Genomic DNA, 23247 nt, shown 5'->3' on the forward strand with positions numbered 1-23247 from the left:
GTTTTAAGATGTGTATATTTGCCGAAACCGGTTTAGCTCAGCGGTAGAGCGTCGGTCTGCGAACTGAGAGGTCCCAGGTTCGATTCCGGTCAGGGCATGTACGTTGGTGGCGGGCCCATCCCCGGTAGGGGGTGTGCAAGAAGCAGCTGGTCAATGTTTCTCTCTCATCGACGTTTCTAGCTCTCTCTATCTCTCTCCCTTCCTCTCTGTAAGAAAAATAAATAAAATATATTAAAAAAAATAAAAAATAAATAAAAAGATGTGTATATTTTTAGGGTTATGCTGATGTGTTAGGGGATGTATTAAGCAAATATAATCGAAATACTGCTCTGTGATGCACCCAGCAGCAAGAATCGGGGTGGGGGCGGGGGGGATTTTGAGATCAGTGTTTTCATGTAGAGCTGGATGGGGGGCGGGGCTGGGGGATACGAAGGATGGATGGTCTTCGGGTTGTAGAATGAGACTGAGTCCTGGAACGGAAGACATATCACCTCTCTCCTTGTTCGGCTGAGTCAGCTGAGGCCTGCGTAGGGCTGGGCAGGTATCAGAGCACTTCCACCAAGGCCATGAGTAGGCTTCTAAGGCATGGCTTACTGGGTGGATGACTTCTGCTGCCACAGGGAAGGATTCATTGGAGCAAGAGTGAATTTTTTCTGTTCCTTTGGTCTGAGATTGTGATGGTATTTTAGGTGGAACAAACTCAACTTGTGGGAACTGTGACGGTTCTAGGTTAGCTGATTTCAATATCTTGGAATGTGAGAGACGTCTTGAGTGACTCTGTGTGTGTGTGTTTGTGTGTGTGTGTGTGTGTGTGTGTGTGTGTGTGTAATGTGCACACGTAGCCAAATATGGAAACACAGTGGAGCGCCATACCAACCTGTGTCCTCACATCTGCCTTCCCACTTGTGGTCTCAGCTGGGGAGCCAGGAACTGAGCTCACCCCGGCCAGCATTGTGTCTCCAAGGCTCTGCGTGTTGCCAGGCACCTATTAAGCACTTAAGCAACATTTTTTGAATAAACGAATCAAGAAAAGCTGGAAGGGGATTTTTTTTTTTTTTAAAGCATCTTTACGCGGTAATTTTTACAGAATTAACCCTGGATGTTTTAATCAGTCCCAGAACAATGCCTGTTGATGTCTTTTCAGCGTTTTTGGTAGCAGTGAGATAAGAAATGAAAGGAAGCTGACAAAACAAGTGACCAGAGTTAAATTCAGGCACCATTAAAAACAAACACATGAGCAGCTGAAAACCCCAAAACCTTATTTAGATTTCCAGCCTAATGTTGGAGGAAACACACTATTTTTTTTTTCAGTGTATTTCTGTTTCCAGGATTAAAATAGCTTTATTGTATTTCCTGATTATTGAATAAATACATACTTCTGTAGAATATAGAAGAACAAGTCAATATAAAGAATTCAATTAAAAACACTCTCATTTCCAGGCTGTTAACAGTCATGAAAAAATTTTTTATATTGTGGTAAAAGACATACAATGTAGAATTTATTGTCTTAGCAGTTTTTAAGGTGTCGGGTTCAGTGACAATAAGTCGTTCACATTGTACAATCATTCCTCGGAACTTTTTCATCTTGTAAAACTAACACTGCAGACTCATTCAACAGCTCCTGTTTCATCCTCCCTCGGATCCTGACAACCTCCCTCTACTTTCTGTTTGTATGAAATGACTCCTCTAGGTGCCTCATGAAGAGTATGTGTATGTGTGTGTGTGTGTGTGTGTGTGATAATACCTTTGAGTTTTACCCATGTTGTATCATACAGAGTTTTCTTCTATATGATACTTCATTATATATACCTATTATTTATCACTAGAGGCCTGGTTCACAACATTTGTGCACTGGGAAGCAAGGGGCGTCTCCCTCAGCCCAGCCTGTGCCCTTGAGCAGTCGGGGAGCCCTCAGGGGATGTCTGACTGATGACCCATAGGTAGTGGGCCTAAGCCGCAGTCAGACATCCTTAGCATTGCCATGGAGGCGGGAGGCTCCTGCCACCACCACCGTGCAGTGCTCACTGGCCTTCAGCCCTGCTTGTGGCTGAGCAGCGCTCACCCCTATGGGAGTACACTGACCACCGGGGGCAGCACCTGTGTTGAGCATCTGCCCCCTGGTGGTCAGTGCATGTCATAGCAAACGGTCGTTCCATTTGGTTGATTTGCATATTACCCTTTTATTACATAGGACTCTTCTTCCGTGAACCACCTACCATGTTTCCACTTCTTGGCTCTTGTGAATAATGCTGCTGTGGATGTGGGTGTTGAACACCTTTGAACGCGTCCTTTACTCACACCATCATCATTATTTGCAAATTGTATCATACTCTGTCCTGCTTTGTCATGTGCATTTTCTTTTTTTTCTTTTTTTAAATATATTTTATTGATTTTTTTACAGAGAGAAATAGAGAGGGACAGGGAGTTAGAAACATGGATGAGAGAGAAATATCCATCAGCTGCCTCTTGCACACCCCTTACTAGGGATATTCCCGCAACCAAGATACATGCCCTTGACCGGAATCGAACCCGGGACCTTTCAGTCCGCAGGCCGACACTCTAACTACTGAGTCAAACTGGTTTCGGTTGTCATATGCATTTTCACCTAACACTCTGCCAGGTACACCTTCTCTTGTCAATTAATATTAACATCAGCACTCTTTCTTATTATGTTCCTAGCGTATGTGCCCTTGAGTGGATTTATCTGCTTGTGGTTGGCCATGTAGGTTGTTTTTCATTTCTGATTGCTGTAACTGTGCCATAGTAAACATGCAGAGGCCCATCCCTTTGGCCCCTTGCCTGGTAATAAAAACCATACTATTTGGGTCTTAGGTTGGATTCTGCGGAAGCTGAGCCTGAGCTAGGGATTTGGGTGCGCGTGATTTACTGAAGGGGTGTTCTCAGGAGAAGAGGCGTGAGAGAGGCAGGATGTGGGGAGAGGCTGAGCAGAGAAGTCCTGACGTCCAGCCTCAGCCTTATTGGAGCAGATCACACTGGCAGAGTGGTTATCCTTGGGTCACGGGGGCCTGTCGGCCTCCCAGGGGCCTCCGTCAAGGGCGGTTCTGGAGAATGTGCTGGGTGTGAGCTGGCAGTGCAGCCTCTGGCACTGAGGCTGTGGGTGGGACACCACCACCAGTGATGGTAACATCTGTGGTGCCTTCTATTGCTGGCAACAGAGCTTAGTACCGTAATGCAGTTAACAGCCTGGTGCTTGTATGTCTCCAGTTAACAGGCGAAGAACTGACGTTGAGAGAAGGTAAATAGCTTTCCTGGTGTTTCCCGGCTAGTATAGTGTTTCCCTGGTGAAGCTGGAAGGCAGACTCAGGCCGGTCCCATGCTGGATCCCAGACTCCTTATTGGGAGACTTAGAACCTAACGATGAACTCCTAGAAGCGAAACAGCTGGGCCACAGGGAAGAGACATTTTAGGTAAACATATAGACCCAAGTTTCCCTCCCCCCCAGTGTGTGCTGTTTAATCTCCACGGATTTTGGCATTTTCCACCCTCTGGAGAGTGAGTCCTGCAGCAGTGCTGAGCAATCATTCAGTTTTGTACTGAAATGGCAGCTGAGAACTCGCCTCGCTTACTAAATAGATGAGAAGCCCACTCACCTCTGCCGAAGGCCACTGGCGGCCTCGACGACGTCCAGAAGGCCCACAGTCACCGCGTTACTTACACCAGGAGGTTCCCTTGTCCTCAAGTCACCAGTCCTGGGGCAAGCCCGGTTCTCTGAAAACAGTTCGTGCTCCAAGCTTCACATGGTGACGGTTAAACATCACCGAGGCCCATTCCTCCGATGTGAGCACTTGCGCATTCACTCTGCACATGGCCACCCGGCCGGCACCCATTCCCTCTTCTTCCGGTGCCAGCTTCCCCCGTGTTCCTCTGGGTGCCGCTCTCCCCAAGAACAAGGCTGGCCTGAGTCTAAAAGCACGCCACGAGTCTTCAGGACGGTGGAAGTCAGGCTCCCATTTGGGGGTAAGAGATCCTGTCTTTTTCCACGAGATTTGACCTTCGATGGCTCACATGCCAGAATGGGCTGCCATTGTGCCGCCGGGAGGCGAAAGCTTGCCTAAGAACGGAGCCAACCAGAAAGAGATGCCCCATAGATGGGAAGGTAGAAACTAAAGACTTTATTCGAGTCATGGAACAAGGTTCGCCTGAGGTAGATCCACTCTTGGGCGTTGTAGTTAGGGAAAGCGAAGCAGATCTTGTTAGTGTCTTAGCCACTCGGGGCCTGATTTTCTCGCAATTGCAGATGTAATACTAACTGGTAGACTGGTAATTCGTATGAAGACTAATAAGCTCAAAGTTACCTCTCCCATTATTTTTAAGTATTACAGACAGGGCTGACAAAAGAAGTAATGGCTTCACTCAAGACCAGTAGCTACCAGCACTCGATCATCATATTTACCACGATTAGCTGTTAATTAAAGAGTTTTGCCTATTCTTATTTGGGACTGGGCAGTACAAGACCAGCATTACTTACCAACATAGATGCAGAAATCCTCAACAAAAGACGGGCACACCGAATCTAACAAATGTATAAAAATAATGATACATTATTACTCGTAGCTGCCACATTTGAGGTCTGAGGAATGGAGATGGCATTAGGGTTTATTGTAAGTGGTCCTGGGAGGCGTGGAAAATGGCACTTGTCAGTGGAGTCGGGAAAGGTGGTGAGGACCACAGTTATGCCAAAAGGTGGGCTGTCAAACAAGACAAAACGTGTCTCTGAGGCATAAGCAGAGGAGCAGGCTCCCAGGGACCTTCCAGGAAGTACCCAGGTGTGGTAAATGGAGAACCAGCCCTGGGGAGAGGGGAGCAAAGGCAGAGACGCTGGCCTGGTGCAGCCTTCAGGGGGAGCACGTCCAGATGCTCCTCTGGATCAGCCCTTTCCTCAGAAAGCCCGTGGCCGGGCAGCATGTCTGGTGGGCGGGCTCCTTTACCAGCACACACACCATGTAATTGATTCCATGTTGCTGTCTGACCTGAAAACAACACCCACGTTTGCTTTTCATAACAAATTGTACTTCCGCTTAGAAAATGGTGCGGACTTACAGAGTTGTGGGATAGGTTTCTCCGATTGTCCTGCTAATGACAGGATAGAGGAGAAACAATCTAAGAGAAACATTTCCAGGATGGAGGGAGAAAAGAGAGAGAGGAGAGGGAGGAAGGATTGCTTAGCTGAAATCCGGAAGATTCCAAGTACTGGTTATTAAATTGAATACCAATTAAATTAGCCTCCCACGGGGACTGTTTTTCTGGAAATCTTGCTAGTGCGTTCGCCAAACAGCCCCGACTCAAGGCCATTTGGTGGGAAATGTCTCCGTGGCTTTTGTTTTGGCCATGGTTAAAGTTAATCCCAAATCGATTGCTTTTTCAAGAACAAAAACATCCCCAGTCGTTATTTCGCTCCGGAGATCTGCAGACTTTTATGGTTTAGGGCCAACATCTGTATATATAAAAGGCTAAGTGACCAGCTGTCCAGCTGGACAGTTCTACCTGAACCCATTTTCAGACATGCTCAGTTGTATGTTGCTTTCTCTCGAGTTCTAAGAGTGTGTGATATCAAAGTTAAAGTCGTAAGTACTTCATCACAAGGAAAATTAGCCAAGCACTAGAAAGTGTTTTTACTCTTAATGTGGTATACAGGGAGATAGTAGAATAAATTTAATCAGTTTATCAGTCATTGTTTTCACCAATGTTTTTACATCTTGTTTTTGTTTTTATATCAGGTTTTTGTTGTCTTTATATCCTATTTTTGTTTTGTCATGTCTTTGATGTTATATCTTGTTACTCTTTATTTATTACTTTATATATTATTTTCATATACATTTTATTAATTTTCTTTCATCTCTGACACTTCTATTATAGAGAAATGGGGAATAGCATATTAAAATATTTCTTCTAATTAATTTCCTTTCAGTGCGCATGAATCCATGCACCAGGCCACTAGTACTAAATATTTAGCATGAAATAGACATATCCATAAATGAAGGAGCATATTTGGATCCTAATAAGATTGTATTTATGTACATACCCTTGGATTTTCCATAATTTTCACATGTCATGAAATATTCTCTTTCTTCTGACTTTTTTTTATTTATTTATTTCAACCGCTTAAAAAATGTAGAAGTTCTTATCTCTGACTGAGTCGGTATAGTTTGGCCAGGTTCTTACTCTACCTGTGTAGTTAGTGTCTTTTGGGAGAGCATATTCCTACCTTTGCATACGAAAGGGGGCCAAACTGGTGTGTGTGTGTGTGTGTGTGTGTGTGTGTGTGTATGTGTATGTGTGTGTTGCGGTTGTCCCCTGCTCCTTCAGCCACCCCTCTGGGTCTCAGACTTTTAGAACTTCGAGTGCTCAGGACTGTCCCCAGCACCAGGCAGCAGGGAGGTCAGCCTCTTGGGTGCTGGAAAAATTCTGGACTCATTGTCCACCCAGTGGATTCTGAGTGACTCCTCGAAGAGAGGCAACTGGGAATGCAGACCAGGTAGAAGCTTGAGAGTCTAGCAGATGAGCTTTTCTGTAAGAGTTGTGAAAATGGTCGCGATGGTCTCAGGATTTCTTTGCAAATATCTGTCTCTTAAAAGGCTTAGGCGTCTGTGGTGCTCCTTTTCATCCTTGTTCCAGAGAAGGCGGCAGAAGACATGCTTCTTCTACAAAACGTAAGCGCATGGTTTTGTTTAGCGCACTCTTGAGGGAAATGACAAAAGTTGCCCAAACATCCAGTTTTCCTCAGATGATCTGCATAGTGTGTGACCGTGAAACGACGACAGGTACGCTATGTATTCAGCGAACTCGGTTGCATAGGAATCACTCTTATTAGGATGCCCCCCACCTCCCCCTCCAGATCCTTAATAAACGTGAAGCTTTGAATATTTGGCCCCTTTTGTAATTGGTCTAGATTTAGCGGTGGCTCTTCCTGATTTGGGAGGAAGCATGCTTGACTGTTGCCAGGCAACGGCTAATCGCGGCATTAGCTGCCAGCAAGCCCTTGGCAGTCACTGTAAATTCTTTTGTCTTGTTAACAAAAAAATGAGTGTTAAAGATGTCGCAGTATATAAAGCCTGTTCTCTTGTTCAAGTAGCTATAACTTAGGCGGTCCATCCCTGCCCTGACGTGACCTTGCTGTGCCGCTGAGATGTCCGGGGGCTTTGGAGAGCCCGTGCGTCCCCGTGCGTGAGTCACATGCCGTCTGCGCGGCCCATGGAACTTTTTTTCTCAAGGTCTGCAGAAAAGAAACAGAGGGTTTTGAGTTGCGGGTTGTGGCGTGCATGCAGACCCCCTCTCAGCACTGTCCCCGAGAGAGGATGCTGGTTCCGGAGCTGGGGCCCCCGATGCACCATCCAGACCTCGGTGGCCATCTCTCCGAGGCCCAGCGCTCCCAGGCGGTGCGGCGAGGCCCCACGCAGTCACAGCCACCCCCTGTCCCTCCCCGCCTCCTGCTCAGCCAGGCTCCCTGCGAGTTTTCTAGGGCAGAGCCTCATAAAACTCATTCTCACCTCGTCAGCAAACGTGGTGTGAGTCATCCTTTGGACACACAGAGGTAAGAGAGGAGAAGAAAACACTTTGTTTGGTTGGCCTTTTTTTTTTTTTTTTTTTTTTTTTTTTTTTTTTTTTTAAATGAAACTACACTGGAGCCCAGACCGCTGTCAGCACTCTCCCTCCGGGGTGCATGTTTCTGAAGGGCGCTGCTGCTCGTGAAGGGGTCACACACTCACTCCATCGGGCACCTGGGCTCACACGCTGTCACCGAAGCCTCGTCCCTTGGGCCCCAGACAGACACGGCGGGTCCCTCTGGCCAGAAGGAGCTGGGATGAAAGTCGCCGTTGCCTGTGTCTCCCAAGCCCCAGGCTCTGCCATTTGCGTGGATTAGGCCTGGTTTCCAGAAGACACCCCGAGGGGTCCGTTTGCCCAGTGAACCGGTAGAAGGCACCCAGGGATTGGCCAAGACGCTGAATATATTTCATTCTTCGTTTCCTTGATTTCTAAAAACAGCTCATAGATGGTCTTAAAGTGAAAAAAACGAAATCCCCTTTTCTGTCTTACCATTCTCTTTGCCTCCTGTCTTCCTCCTCCCGTTCACACCTCTCTCTCTCTCTCTCTCTCTCTCTCTCTCTCTCTCTCTCTCTCTCTCTCTCTCTCTCATCTTCCGCACAGTGTGCTGTCACTTTCCCCTCCAAGCTGGGCCTTTGGGGTTTCCCCAGCCAGGCTCCCTGATCTTCCCCGGGCTCCCGCTGGGCGGCAAGCATTGTCCCAGAGGCAGCACACCCGTCTCTGTGCCTTTCTTTAAAACGACGCGCCAAGAGCTCGTCCACATTGTGTAAACACGCCGGAGCGCGTGCACAGCTGCCTCTCGCTCAGAGTTGAGCAGGCTCGGCGCTGAGAGGGGACCCGCTCTCAGGTTCCGCTCAAGTTCGCCTGTGACAGCACCAAGGCTATTTTTAGCGGCGCGATCACCAGCGAGAAGCGGAGCACGGCCGCTTTCAGCTGCAAACAGTGGAAAGAAAGGATCATTGATGCCCGGCTGCTGCTCCCCAGTCCGTTTAAGCGGGAGACAAAGGGGCGTGTAAATCGCTTCTTTAAAGTGACGCGGGCGTCTTGTGCCTGCTCCGAGTCCGGGCCTCTCGGGGGAAGAGCGATGCTGATTTAGCGCTTGGCAGCCCGGGCCTGGGTTCAACGCGATCGCCGATGATAGCGAGGGAAGGGGCTGCCCTCTGGGTGCCCGTCGTGAAAGGAAGGGAGTGTTGGGATGCATAGAAGCATCCAGGAAACTTCCCTTCCCGGCAGATCACAGCACTCCTGAGACAGCAGGAAATGAGAGGTGGGCTGTATGAACTTCCTGGTGCAGCGGGAGTGGCCCGATCACTACTGTGTAGGACCCCGTGACCTTGCCTTTCGGAATGAGGTGTTCTGAGCTGCAAAGCAAGGGTCCTGATACTGGCCCTTTCTAAGGCCGCTGTTGTTGTTGTCTGTGGGTATCTATTGGCCGCCTGCTCCGTGAGAACTCCAATAGGACTCGGCGGTGGTCCTCCGGGAGCTCACAGCCTCGCCCCATAATCCGTGTGTCCCATGTCAGCACCGTACAGAGCGGCGCCTAGAGAGGCCACATCCGCTCTGGGCACTGAGGGAGGCAGGCAGAAAGAGCAGACTTGTGAAAAATGCTTGAGTTTGCAAAGAGAAGAAGAGAGAGAGGGAGGGAGGTCCCCCTGGGTCAGCCTAGCGAGTGAAGACAGAGGAAGAGGCTGTGTCTAGGGGCCCATGACCAACCTGGGGTGGCCAGACAAGACTTGGGGTGGCCGGGGGTGAAGCTGGAGCCAGGGGAGCCTTGCTCAGGGCGAAGGATCCTGGACATGGCACAGGCCCTGGGGAGCCAGGGAGTGGTTTTGAACAAAGATCACAGAGGAGCTCGGAAAGGCGCTGCCTAGTCAGATACGAAACGGTCGAGGTTTGACGCGAGCGTTGTAAGCAAAAGCCCTAAACCTCCGTCTCCCCAGGAAAGGCCAAGGCCTGGCCAGCAGTCTCAGGCCTGGATGGCGGCGTGGCCTTTGGGGAGGGTGGGGTGGGTGGAAGGGGCAGAGGCAGCGTGCTGGGAAGACCTTCTCAAGCCCCATTGAGTGCTGGGCTCTGCAGGCCAGTGGGAGGGGGACTGTGTCCTCCTTTAGGTGCTCTGAGCTGGCCAGCCCTGCCCCTCCGTGAGTGGAATAAACCAACCAGGCGCCAGGAGGAACCTCTGTATGTGGGAGCTCGCTGCCCCCAGCGGTTTTGGGAAGCTAAGGTTTTCCTGGAGAGGCTTAACGCTTCAATTATGTGGCAAATCTTCTGTGCCCTAGAGATGCAAAGAAGAGGGACATGCAGAACAGAACGCAGCAGAACAAAAGGCCTCGCGCACACAGCTGCCCTGACTGTTTATACCCGGGAAGAGTGTTCTAAAGAGTCTCGTCTGGTACCAGATCATGTTTGCACAACTCATGTCCAAAGCTACTGCTCAGAAGTAACGCTGCTTGATTGCGATGATGTTTCTTTTTGAACTGAATCCTGTCCAGGAAGTTTAGCAAAATTATTTGCTTCGTTTTCCTTTCCGGAGAGGGGTGACTGTTTGTGTAAGTTTTCGAGAAGAATCCAGTTGCTGTAAGGGTTAGGCGTGTAAGAGTGCATGCATGGGCCTGGCCCATTTTACAGTTAACCATTTTACTGCACCTTTGGTGTTCCCAGCCATTCCCTCCGTGCTCTTCCTCAGCAGGCTCCGGGTACATACGGGGAAGTTTGTGGCTGGAGTAAGTCACGGGCAGGCATGGCCTTTGGTACAGGTGAGGGGAGGGGGAAGTGGCGGGGAGAGGAAGGGGTGGAGGGAGCATCTTTGGGGTAGGGTCAGCTCTCTATGCTCAGTCAGAAGTACCAGGACAAAGACATACTGTAGGTGCTAGTGCCAGCCACAATATTTGTTGCCTTGGCAGACATAAGGGATTACTTTCTGGAAACGGGAAATTTGCTTTTTTATCACTTCAAAACCAACTCGAAATAGATCCGGTAAATCATAGGAAACATGTCTCATAAAAACAAAAATGAACTTTGGCCTTGGCTGGGAGGCTCACGTGGTTAGAGCATTATCCCCTACACCCATGGTCGGCAAACGGCGGCTCGAGAGCCACCTACGGCTCTTTGGCCCCTGGAGTGTGGCTCTTCCACAAAATACCACGGCCTGGGCGAGTCTGTTTTTGAAGAAGTGGCGTTAGAAGTTGTTTAAGTTTAAAAAATGTGGCTCTTAAAAGAAATTTCAATCGTCGTACTGTTGATATTTGGCTCTGTTGGTCAATGAGTTTGCCGACCTCTGGCCTACACCAAGAAAGAAAAAGGTTGCAGGTTTGGTTCCCAGACAGAGCACATACCTCGGTTTTGGGTTTGATCTATGGGAGGCAAGCAATCAGTGTTTCTCTCTTACATTGTGTGTCTGTCTGTCTGTCTGGTCCCTCTCTCTCTCTCTTCTCCTCCTCCCTTCCTTTCTCTCTAAAATCAATAAAACATCCCAAGTGAGGATTAAAACAAACAAAACAAAAATAAGCAAACAACTTCCGTGCTGTTACAATCACCTTGGGCCTGGATTTGCTGCCCTGGATGTAAAGCGTCAGCTTTTCAGAATCAGCATTTATTTCCCGTCCTTGTGCTGGGGTGTGGGACAGGGCTGACTCTCAGAATGAGGACATGAATCACCCAGGTAACTCAGTTTTCCCACCAGTAGGTCCTTTTCCTGTCTGACTGGTTTTTGGCTTACAGGAAGTACCAGGGAACAACGAACTTGTCAGAACTTGGGTCAATGTTTGCGTCTCCTCTTCTCTGCCAGCCTGAAGGGTAAACAGGTCCTGCTCGGTAACCTTTGTCTGCATTGCTGAGGTTTTTCTCTGGAAGTCCTGTTAGTTCAGCGAAATCGCGAGAGGTGACGGTTTTTGTATTGTCTGTGGTGTGTGGCTGTTTGTCGCAGCCGCAAAACCATGTCCCATCTTGGGATACGGGGTGTGCGTGTGGGGTTCCTCCCTGCTTCTCGGTGATGGGGGATGGCCCAAGGATTTATGAAACCTGCCATTGAGAGCAAGGCGAAATGATGTTCTCACTCAAGAGGTGTTTCTTCCTAAAGCTGTCAATTTTTAAATATATATGTGTTTATATATATATATATATATATATATATATATATATATATATTAAAATATTTGTTTATATATATTTTTATGTTTATATATTTAAATAAACGTATATATAAATAAACATATATATAAACATATATATATATTAAAATATATATTTATTTCAGAGAGGAAGGGGAGAGAGAGAGAGAAAGAGAGAGAGAGAGAGAATATCATCTGCATCCTGCACACCCCCTACTGGGGATTATGCCCTTAACCCCGGGCAGGTGCCTTGACTTGGGAATCCAACCTTGACCTCCTGGATGATGCTCAACCATCCGAGCCTCACGGGCCGGGCTATCTCTAAGTTCGTGATTTCAGTTCTGTTGGGTGTACCTCCAGAACAGAAGCCACTGGATCGTACGGTAATCCTGTGTGTAATCTTTTGAGGAACCACCCTCCTGTTTTCCACAGCGATGGCACCGTTTTAAGGGAATGCCTCAGTTCCTTAATGTCTCATATGTGTCTTTCCTCTGTGCGCTTTACAAACACAATCCTCCCTTCTGCTCCAGTTGTGTCTTTTGAACCAGACCAGAGGCTGGCCCTGCGGCCTTGAGGAGGCCGAAGGGCCACATTGCACCGTCAGCCCAGATCCCCCGGCTTCCTCCCAAGCTCTCCCAGCCATAGTTCAGTTTTATGATATTTTGGGAAAGTTCACTCAATCCCCTTGGCCTCTAGGCAAGTGTCCTCTGGAAGCCCTAGGCTGCTCCGGAGATTCCCCTAGAGCCCATGGGCTCCTGGAACAGCTGCTCTGTTCTCCTCCATTCCACCATTTTAGTCGTGATTAGTAGGTTCATTTGCATCTAAAAGGAGCCGTTTTCTTATCAGCGCCATTGAGTTGGGAACCAGTGTGCTCCATTTATATAGAGTGGCCCGTTTTAATAGGGCCCATTAGGCAGTAAAAGTAAATGTGGGTGGTTTACAAATGCAAATATATCATGCAAATAATGTACTTTATGCTGAATGACGCCTTGGTTTTCATATGTAAAATTAGAAACTGCAGCACAAAGATAATGATAAACACCTTTGCATCTGTTCTTAAGACGTAGTGAGCTGGATGCATCTAAAATGGTAGCTGAGGCTCCCGGCAGGATTTTCTCAGCACACCCAAACATGCATCCCATATTATCAAAAATATACATGTGCTTATCTAGTTATTTATATATTCCTAAGTAATCAAGAAATCACAGAAGAGAGTAATCCAAATTACCCAAGCTCTTGCTTACCATCCATGATGAGATTTATAATTTTGTTTCCTTTTTTAAAGATTTTCCAGTTTTTATCCCAACTGATGATAGTGAAGAATAACTGTTACTCTTTAGCCTAGTTCCATTCTAAGAGACGTATGTCTATAAGATGTATTTTTTTAATCCTTAGTGTTTGAGAAAAAAAAATCTGTTTTATGATACGCAGATAACTATTTTATAAAATCATTTAGTAGATTAATGTCAACCCTCTTCTGTGAGCTTCGAACTCTCAGCCAAGCTTGAGGGGGGTGGGGGGTGGGGTGGTGACGGCCATGTCAGGATGCAGCCAGATACCTCCCAGGGTCTGGAGCCAAGGTCAGCCAGAGATACAAAATTCGAGAAGCTAGGTTCTCTAAGAGCCCACAAACTCTCCTAGGAAAGGAATATTGAGTAGAAAAGAAGAGAGGCTAATGCTCTAGGAATGCCTCTAGTTGTGGGGTCAAGGCTGGACCAAGAGCTAGCGGGATGTTTAGAACAGAGATTGGGAGTAGGTGGGAGAACCAAGCTAGAAGGCTATTTTGAGGCTAAAATTTGAAAGGATCTTAAAGAGATAATGTCAGAAGTTATAGAAACTTTACGTAATCAGAAAATAAAAGCATGTGAGCCCATGAGGGAGGTGGGGGGGGGGAGAGGGGGGGAATGGACGGGACCGTAGGGCTGTTGCAGGCCGCAGGAATGGCCCCAGGTGTCTAATCGGTGCGTCAGACCAAACCTGGGTCAGCAACCTCGGTACTCGGGTTCCGCCCAGGAAAGAATTCAGAGTCCAGACCCAGACTGTAAGGGAATATTTATTGGGTAAGTCACAGAGGAGAAGAGGAATTCCTAGAAGAAATGGGCACAGACAACACGTTATGGGGGTAAAGGAAGGGCCTTGGAGCTTGGGAGTGAGGAAGCTAATGGTTCTCTGCCTGGGGGCGGGGGAGGGGGGCCTGGCAGGCACAGGCGTGGTTCCCGAGGGAGAGCCCACTGGGTCCTCCATCGGAGGCTTCTAAGGCGGAGATGCTAGGGGGGCCCCAGGGGACGAGCTTCATGGAATGTTCAGGAGCCTTCCAGGCGTGTCCTTTCCGGGCGGTGGTCTCGGCGGCCTGGCTGGTGGCACCAGGGCCGGGGTCATTGTTCCCTGCAGCCGGTCCTGCCGCCAGCCTTGGCTGGTTTGGTGGCTCCTGTGGGTCTGGAGCTGAAATATAGCAGAGGCCTAGATGTCACCTCTAGGGAGGGAAGGTCAGGGGTCCAAACCTCAGGACCGGCCACATGCTGGGTGGCGGGGTCTCACCCTACAACTGATTGTCCTTCGCTGGGCACCTGGGGCTTTCCATCCCGGTGACCTTCGGTACCTGGCCCGGCGTCCCCGCTCTGCCCCTGTCCGCTAACTGCCTCCAACAGCGCCATCCACACACTCCGGGTGTATTCTTTAGAAGTTTTACAAAATGTCCCTGAGAATTCGGAACTCCCAGCTTCGGAACTCTTTAGTGATGCTTCTCAAGTTCCGAGTGATCTTTTGTGAAACTGGAGACCACCTCACGCATGTCTCTGCCAGACGGCGCTGACTCCTAAATTCCAAACTTCTAGGACTTGCGTCCTGTCCTTCAGGAGGCTGGGCCCGTGTGTGGTGGTATAGGCCATAGTTGTTTTTCTCTTATTTCCTGGTGATGAACCCCCAGTTAGAATTAAAGCTATAGAATGCCAAATACTTACTTAGGAATTCCCCCTTCATTACAACTGCCTTGAGGAAACACCATCAGATTGGTAGATGTCTCAATATCTAAAGGGATTGCCTTCACACGGTTTTCAGGATAAGTGGCAGGAAGGTGCTCTGATGCCTGAAGCAGAGCGAGCAAGTTCTGGCCTCCGTAGGAACCAGATCGGGGCGGGCTGGTCTCGCTGTGTCCCTTCTCCCGGTCAGGTTTCAGGGTGTGTGCTTTGGACCCTTCTAGCAGCGGGGCCGACTGCAGGGGCCTCTCAGAACTATGGCGCGGAGTTCCGCCCTTCAGTGCCCCGAACTCTTTAGACTTTGATTTGCATTTTTTCCAGAATCTGTCTTATATACATTCCTTCCATCATTTTATATTTTAAAAAGTGTTTAGCCTAGCTGATGTGGCTGAGTGGTTGAGTGGCAACCTATGAACCAGGATGTCCAGGTTTGATTCCGGTCTGGGCACTCCGTCCTCAGTACGAGGTGTATTCATTTATGTGTTGTTGTTTTCCCTCTCTCTTTCTCTCTCCCCCTCTTCCTTCCTCTCTCTGAAATCAATTAAAAAAAAAACAAAAAAACCCACACATATTTTTAAAAATGTTTTGTTGTGGTAAACTAGGTGCACTATAAAAAATACAGCATCTTAACCATTTTATAGTTAACCAGTTTAACCACTGGATGGATCAGTAGTATTAAGCACATGCATATAGCTGTGTAGCCAGTTCCTGGCAAAACTGAAGCGCTGAACCCATTAAACAATGACTTCCCCCTCCTTCTGGTCTCTTTTTATTTTCTCTCTCTGTGAACCTGACTCCTCCAGGGACCTCATGGAAGTAAATCATATGTGTAGGATTTGTCCTTTTGTGCCTGGCTTATTTTACTTAGCGCAGTGTCTTTGAGGTTCATCCATGTTGTATCCTGTTCTTCCTTTTAGGTATACCTATCCACATTTGCTAGCTTAGAAGAAAAGTACTTTTCTTAATTTGCTTTTTTCCCAAAAAATATATATATATTTTTTTTATTGATTTCAGAGAGGAAGGAAGAGGGAGAGAAAGAGAGATAGAAACATCAATGATGAAAGAATTGTTGGCCGGCTGCCTCCTGCATATGCCCTACTGGGGATTGAGCCCGCAACCCATGCATGTGCCCTTGACCAGAACCGAACCCAGGGCCCTATTTAGTCTGCAGGCCAGTGTTCTCTCCACCGAGCCAAACTGGCTAGGGCCTTAATTTGCTTTTCATTGGACTTAGAGAAACTGCAGGCTGGTGAGTGTACAGGTGTGGGTTGTGCCAGAGTCTCCCAGGGTCTTGGTTTACAGTCCAGCCGATTCTCTCCATGGTGAGAAAGCTCACGGGTGTAGGGAAAACACGTGACAGATCACATCACTATGCCAAGAGCCACCTTTAGGGGTCCACGCCCTGTTGAGTCGCGGTGTCCCATTGGGAGTTCAAAGCCATGCAGCCGAGAGCGTGCGGCCCAGGGAGCGGTGGAGGACCGGGAGCCTCTGGCATCGCTGGGTGTGCTGGTCAGGACGATACCGCTCATCTCTCGGGATTTGCAGGCTCAGCTCTGGTCTTAATGATCCCCCGGATCGATGTTCTCAAATGCCAGTTCACAAATGCCTCTCTGGCAGCCGCGGCCCTCTGCTCCTGTTGGTTGGCTTCCTTTGTCACAAGGCAGGGTTGGCTTACAGTTGCTGAAGGTCATGGGATTTTGTCAGCACCTCATTGAAATGAGACATTTGTGACCCCGCGTTGTATTGTTTCTGCTGATAGGAGCCCAGGGCCGCATTCACATATGGTTAGCTCAATTACTTTTCCTAATGTGGGATATATATATGAAAGTAATGTTTTTATTGATTTCAGAGACAAAGAGGAGAGAGAGAGAGAGAGAGAGAGAGAGAGAGAGAGAGAGAGAGAGAGAGAGGAGAGAGAAATGATTCAATGATAGTAGAGAATCATTGATCCATTGCCCCCGGCATGCCCCCTACTGGGGATTGAGCCCACAACCTGGGCATGTGCCCTGACTGGGAATCGTACCCTGACCTCCTGGTTCATAGGTTGATGCTCAACCACTCGGCCACACTGGCTGGGCAGCCTTGGAGAGAGTCTCAGTGAAATTCCGTCCACAGCCTTTTTTCCATGCAGAGGGACAGCTAGGAGTTCAGAGCGGGGGAGACTGGAAGAGGAACGCCGGGAGGTGCGGAATGAAGTTGGCCCGTTGATGTGTTTGTGTCGGGACAGTGGGCTGGCCCCACAGGCCCCGGTCCCATCTTGGGCTGCTCACCAGATGACTTGGGTGATCCCTTCCCCTCTCAGGCCCTCTATCTTCTTGTGTACAGAAGGGGGGAGGGGAGTCCTGCCAGCGTACCCTTCACAGGATTGGAGGGTTCGCTGGAAAAGTACTGGTGGCTTACTCTGTAAACAGTCATTTGCAGCCGAAACCGGTTTGGCTCAATGGATAGAGCGTCAGCTTGGGGACTGAAGGGTCCCAGGTTCGATTCCGGTCAAGGGCATGTACCTTGGTTGTGGGCATATCCCCAGTGGGGGGTGTGCAAGAGGCAGCTGATCGATGACTCTCTCTCATCGATATGTCTCTCTATCTCTCTCTCCCTTCCTCTCTGTACAAAATCAATAAAATATATATATTTTTAAAAACAGTCATTTGCTGTCCCAGCTTCGAGCAACATGAGCACCATGTATGGCAATGAACACCCACTTTGGTAGACTGAAGAGGACTAGCACCTAGTGCTGAGGGGAGAGTGCCCACCTCCGCTCTTGGTCTGCCCCATGAATGGGTGACTCACGTTCTCCCACAAAGACCTTCACCCACAGCGCCTTCTCTGAGCTCCTGGGGTTGACACACACTTTTAAGTCATTTCACATCATGTTGTTAAGCTCACTTTGAACTTTGAAGTCCAGTGAACCAGAAACAGCTCCACATCAGGGAGAAAATGTCAGCTTGCAGCCTCTCCAACCTGCAGCCACAAGGACTGTAACCATTGACCTTTCCATGGGCATTTCCTGTCCCTTCGAATCCTAGGAGGTTGGAGCTAGGTACGTATGTCAACAAAACTCCTGGAGGCCGTGAAAGGTGCCGTAAAGCCCCCTCCTTCACTTCCTGCATCCTTCCGAACACCCGGCACAGTTCTCAGTAAGCAGTTAATACACCCTTGAATCTGCTAATAGATGTGATGTCGTTTTGAGGGACCGTCCAAAAATAAAAAATAAAAAGAATGTAGAATATGGGGCCAGTGAAGCTCCAAAGCTTTGTAATGAGAGTGATGTGAACCAGTTTACCTTGAGCTAGAAAGACCACAGGTGACTTCTTCAGTCACGTGGGGGCCAGGCCAGAGCAGGTGGGTGGCCAGTTAAATCTCCCTCCATTACTCGGCTATAGATTACACTGACCACACAGCAGGGCGGCAGCAATAGTGGTCGGAGACTTAGCTACGTGAAAAGGAAACCTTTAAGTAGATTTTATGGTGTAGGGAATTTTCCTTATCGAAACCTGTGGATTTACCCACCCTCGCTTCCCCGTCTACCCCATCGCTGGCATCTGCTCGGTGCTCAGCCAAATCCAGGTCAGGATAAAGAGGCGATTTGGATGGCAGAAAGCTAGATAGGCTCCTGCAGTAATACTCAATTACTGGATTCTCTTGAAGCACCAGCTCCTCTATAATGAAGTCCTCAGTTTTTAAATATCTTTAGAAATCAGGTGATTGAGTATTGGCAACAGCCAGCTTGCTGCTTCCCGCTCTCTTACGGCAAAATCCCAGGAGCTGGCTGGGGTTGTTAAAAGATAATCTTAAGCCTTTTAGTGCATATTATTCTTCATTCAACTTTGAGCTGCAAAGCCTCCGAACGGAATAGGCCAGGAATGAGACAGAAGAGAAATCAGCTTGCTGCCATCATCCCACAGCCCTGCGACCCCAGCCAGAGCTGCTGTTGCCCTGGGCAACTCCTGGCCTCCCAGGGGCCACCATAGCCAGAGCTGGGGGGGGGGGGGGGGGTGTGAGGGTGGCAGGAAAAGCCATTGCAGGTACGGGTTATTCCTGCTCGGTCTGAACACAGTGGCTCCAAATCGCAGTAAAACAAAAGGTCAGTGTACATCGCGGCTCACAGTGTGTTTTCCCGCACAGTTGACATCGTTGGCTTGCTTTGGTGAACTTGGACTTGAATAGTACCTTTGCGCTGTCGCTCTTTTCTTCCTTCTACTTCCCTGTCATGGAACGTGTCCGTGGACCCGCGATGCTGTTTGTACCTCTGGTAATGATGTGCCCGTCGGCAGCACGTGTCCCCGGCATTTCTCCTTTTGTTAACAGTATTACGTTACTGGGGACCCTGGATGTCAGGGAAGCAGTCATCAGTCGTATAGCCCTTCAGATTCTCACTCTCCCTGCGTGTGTCCGTCTGCCCAATTACACGTGTGTTATTTGCACCAACTTTTTTATCTTTTCATTGTTGAAAGGTGATGGATGACGTGTAAACCAGTATTGTTTGCCATGGACTATTTTGGTGAAAGTAGCTTATGCTGCCTCTTGGGCTGGATGTAGTAATATATATATATATATATATATATATATATATATATATATATATATATATAATTTTTTTTTTACTAAGTGCTTTCTAACATTCAATGCTTGATTTAGAATAACCTGCTTTCCACTCCAAGGATATTTCACTCAGGCAGGCTCGGTTATAAAGTTTTTCACTGGGTATTTTAAAACAGTGAACATGCTTGTCTATAAAGGCAGTAAAGTGTCTTTGTGATATATTGATCTTCCTTATTTTCTTGCCTCTCTTGTTACCAGACTGTGGGTGGTGACATTTGAAAAATGTATTATAGGGGATGGAGTGCAACATTTTAAGCCAAGAAATTGAAAACAGGATGCGAAACAAGAAGGGAGGGGAGGGAGAGAGTCGATCAAGGTCATGTCTGTATATTAAGGATTTGATGGCGGGAGAGCCAAGAGAGGCAGGCTTGCATTTATAAATAGGCAGGTGGCTCCGGGAAGTGTTGGGAAAGCCCACCTGGTCTCAGGCAGGGATAGAAGGTCTTTGCCACGGAAAATCATAAAGCCAAGAACAGCCAAAGGACTTATATGCATGCATATAAGCCTAATTGACACAGACAACAGGGTGGTAAGGGCATGAATGGGAAGGGGTCGGGGGTTAAGGGGGAATAAGGACACATATGTAATACCTCAATCAATAAAGAAGTTTAAGAAAAGAAAAAATAAAACCAGGAACAAGTTAGCAAAAGTTATAAGCTGTGGCATTGAACTGGGGGAATTTGCCATTTTGTTTATCTGCAAGTAATCCCAAAGCCCAGAAGGGAGCAGGGTCCAGATGGTAACCCCAATTCCACATGGACTGTTTCTGCACTGTGAGAGATGAAGCCCATTCATCATTAAGCAAAAGTAATGGTTTTTAAAGTTGCATCTTCAGAGGTTATACATTTATTTATATAAAAACCTAAGCGACCATTAAGACTGAATGACTGGATCGACCAGTCGCTATGATGTGCACTGACCACCAGGGGGCAGACACTCAACGCAGGAGCTGCCCCCTGGTGGTCAGGGCACTCCCCCAGCAAACCTCCCCCAGCCTCTCCCCCTGGCCTATCAACCTCCCATAGCTCCTTCCTCCCCCCCCCCCCCCGCCCCCACACACCCCACCCAGACAACCTTCCGCAGTCCCTCTCCCCTGCCAACAGCCGGGCGCCACCCCCCTCCCCCCCCATAGCCCTGATTAGGAGGGCAACCGGCCAACCTCCTGGGGTCCCTCCCTGTGGGCGGCCGGCCCCTCCTGCCTACCCCCCATAGGCCTCATTCGCCACCCTACCCGAGCACAAACTCGTGCACCAGGCGTCTAGTGATACATAACAGGGAATGCGTTTTGAGGCCATTTTGAGTGACGTGTTCAGAGCACGGGTTTCTCCTAGTACAGTGGTGCCTCACACAACGAACTTAATTCGTTCCAGGAGCAAGCTTGTTATGCGAAAAGTTCGTTATGTGAAACGCGTTTTCCCATAACAATACATGTTAAAAAAAATAATTCGTTCTGTAGCATAAAATATGCTAAGATGACATTAAAAAAAATATGCTAAGATGACATATTTTTATTTAGATACATCTAAAAACATAATTTTTTTTTTTAAAAAAAAACACACATTTTTTTAATTTTAAGACAGACTAAGTAGAGTCTACCGAATCTTGCACATCTTCATCCATTTTCTGCTTTTTGGCCGATGGTTTCATGAAAAACCTGTCCAAAGTTCGCTGTGCGAGGCGTTCGTTATGCGAGGCACCACTGTATACGGAGTGCGTGTAAATGAGCCCATCCTTACGCTGCTTTCTCTTCTGTTTCAGCACATCAGGTCCACCCATTTGGCCGGGCAGTACCTTATTCAAGAGAAATGGAGCCCTTCTACAAGGTAGGTCTCTCCAAGCACCCGTTCCCCTCGCCCTTCCCCGCCTTCTCTTCTGGTGCCAGCCAGCAGAGCTGTCCTGTGGAGGAGTGGGCACTGGAGAGGTGTGACTGCTGTGGTTCGGGTCTGTCATTTCTTCCTGCTCACATCTTCCGGCTGCTGTGAATTGCTCGTCTGAAACCAGGACTGCTCCTTTTGGTCTGTTGCTACTGGTCCTGGTCTAGGCGTGTTTGGCTTGCTTTGGTGAACTCGGACCCCTGCAGCAGTTAGGATGTGGCAAGAGCATCAACCAGGCGAGTCAAAAACAAACCCCCCTGCGTGTTTTCAATGCGCCGGATGTTTGGGGCGTCTGTTGACAATTTGTTCACCGTGGAGGGCCACGTATTTCTGGCTGACCCCTGACATCCACATGTGCCTGAATGGGTGACTGTGGTTAGTTCTGAGGCTCAGAGTTCAGACACCTCTCCCTTGTCCCTGCAAGCCTCATTTGTGGGCGGTGACATCCTTCCTGCGGTCCAGCCCACGTCAGCTGCTGTGCCCAAGTTCCTATGCAGCGTGCTCGAGGAATTCAAACTGTCTTTCACCTCCACTTTTGCCATTACATTTCTTTGGAAATAGCCAAAGTTATAGAAGAATAAATGGTTTAAAATAGCAATAAGATGCACGCTAAATACTTTTAGAAAGCTAAAGTATAGCTGCGTTATAGCTGGATAGCTGCTCGATAGATCAGCTGGAATTGGCTGGCTCCTCAGGCCCCAGTGACTGGCCAGATGTCAGAGTGGTACAACGGGCCACCCTCAGGTGGGCTGGGTTAAACCAAGAAGTTTAGAACTGTACTGGCTTAAGGTGAGGCATTTCAGTGCATTTTGGTTGTTTTAGACCTGTTTGGTTGGTTTAAGCCTCTTTTCCTTAAACGTACTACACACGAGGGCTGGCCATGTGGGTGAATATGAATGTGGCTAAGAAAAGTGATGTCTATTTTCAGGTTTCTGGAGTAGCTCAAACAGTTTTGAATGATGTCGCATGTTTGTCATTGTGTTACGGGCCATGCAATTGCATATTGCCGTTCTAATAGCCTGTGAGATTGGGAACCTGAGAATGTCTTTGCATTTTTGCTCGGTACAGGGTGAAATATAGGCAGGCAGGTTTGAGTTATGCTAATTTTAACAACCACCCTAGACATCCTAATTATTAAGGAAAAAAGGGAACTCCCTCTGCTTTCAGAAATTAATACACGATTTTTAAAAGATCTACTCTATTCCCCCTTTAGGTGGTATATATGGAAATAAACCTTGATGAGCCTTTGGCTTTCTTCCAGGGAATTCCAGAGGGCTGTGTGGCCCCACTTTCCCTCTAGATCCATCGAGATGAATATCACTGGTGTCTGAGTTATTTTCAGCAAAGGGATTTTATTTACGTAGAGAATTTTCTTACAGGATTTTTATTCATTGAGTTTTACATTAGGTAAGATTTGCTCTAAACACCTTACTTTTGGGTTGTTTCAGGCAAAAGCCTGAGGGGAGACATTGGTAAGTTTTCTGACGTTGAGTGGTTTGGCTGTGAGAGTCTGTCTCGTGGGTGGGAGACCTTTTTTCTCGTCGTGATAGGGTTAACAATCCTCCTAATTACTCAGGGCATTGAGAATGAAATGATGACATATGTCAGATGCTCATTGAGGCCAATTCGGTGCAGCCCATTTATTTCTTTGTACGTGTGAAAACCAGAAGGATCTTAGAGAGACTTTGGGAGTGTGGGCCGGGATTTGTCAACTTTGTTTTTCTGTGCTATTTCTTCATTTGCTAGATCTGACTATGGAGTTCTCCAGACACTTACTGTGACAAGGATTTTCGAACTATCCTAATTAATATTTCTATGTTTCTTTGGTGGGTGGCACTGGCTCATCAAGAACTTGCTGAAGCCCACAAGCAAAAGTTTTGCAAAAAGGTAACGGTGGCCGTAACCGGTTTGGCTCAGTGGATAGAGCACATGTGTCAAACACAAGGCCAAATCCAGCCCGCCAGGCCTTGCAATGTGGCCCGCACCGCGCTGTCATCACTGCACTCCGCTGTCAGTTTATGACATTGTCAGTTTATGACTGTTCAGTAAACCATTCGGCCCGCGATTTAGGCTGGATTTTAGATTTTGGCCCCTTCTCTGATTGAGTTCGACAACCCTAGGATAGAG

At 48.0% G+C, this 23247-nt stretch overlaps 1 protein-coding gene across 5 annotated transcripts in view; it reads left to right on the forward strand.

Moving 5' to 3' along the window:
- The window catches only part of FOXN3 (forkhead box N3), a 350430-nt gene that overhangs the window by 227517 nt on the left and 99666 nt on the right, over positions 1–23247 (forward strand). For all 5 annotated transcript variants that reach the window (XM_084884253.1, XM_084884256.1, XM_084884257.1 and 2 more), the window contains one exon: positions 21005–21069. In XM_084884253.1, coding sequence (XP_084740379.1) covers positions 21005–21069 — 65 coding nt within the window. The remainder of the gene's footprint in view (positions 1–21004; positions 21070–23247) is intronic.

Source organism: Pipistrellus hanaki, assembly GCF_964339955.1.
Source record: "Pipistrellus hanaki genome assembly, chromosome: 1".
Taxonomy (NCBI): domain Eukaryota; kingdom Metazoa; phylum Chordata; class Mammalia; order Chiroptera; family Vespertilionidae; genus Pipistrellus; species Pipistrellus hanaki.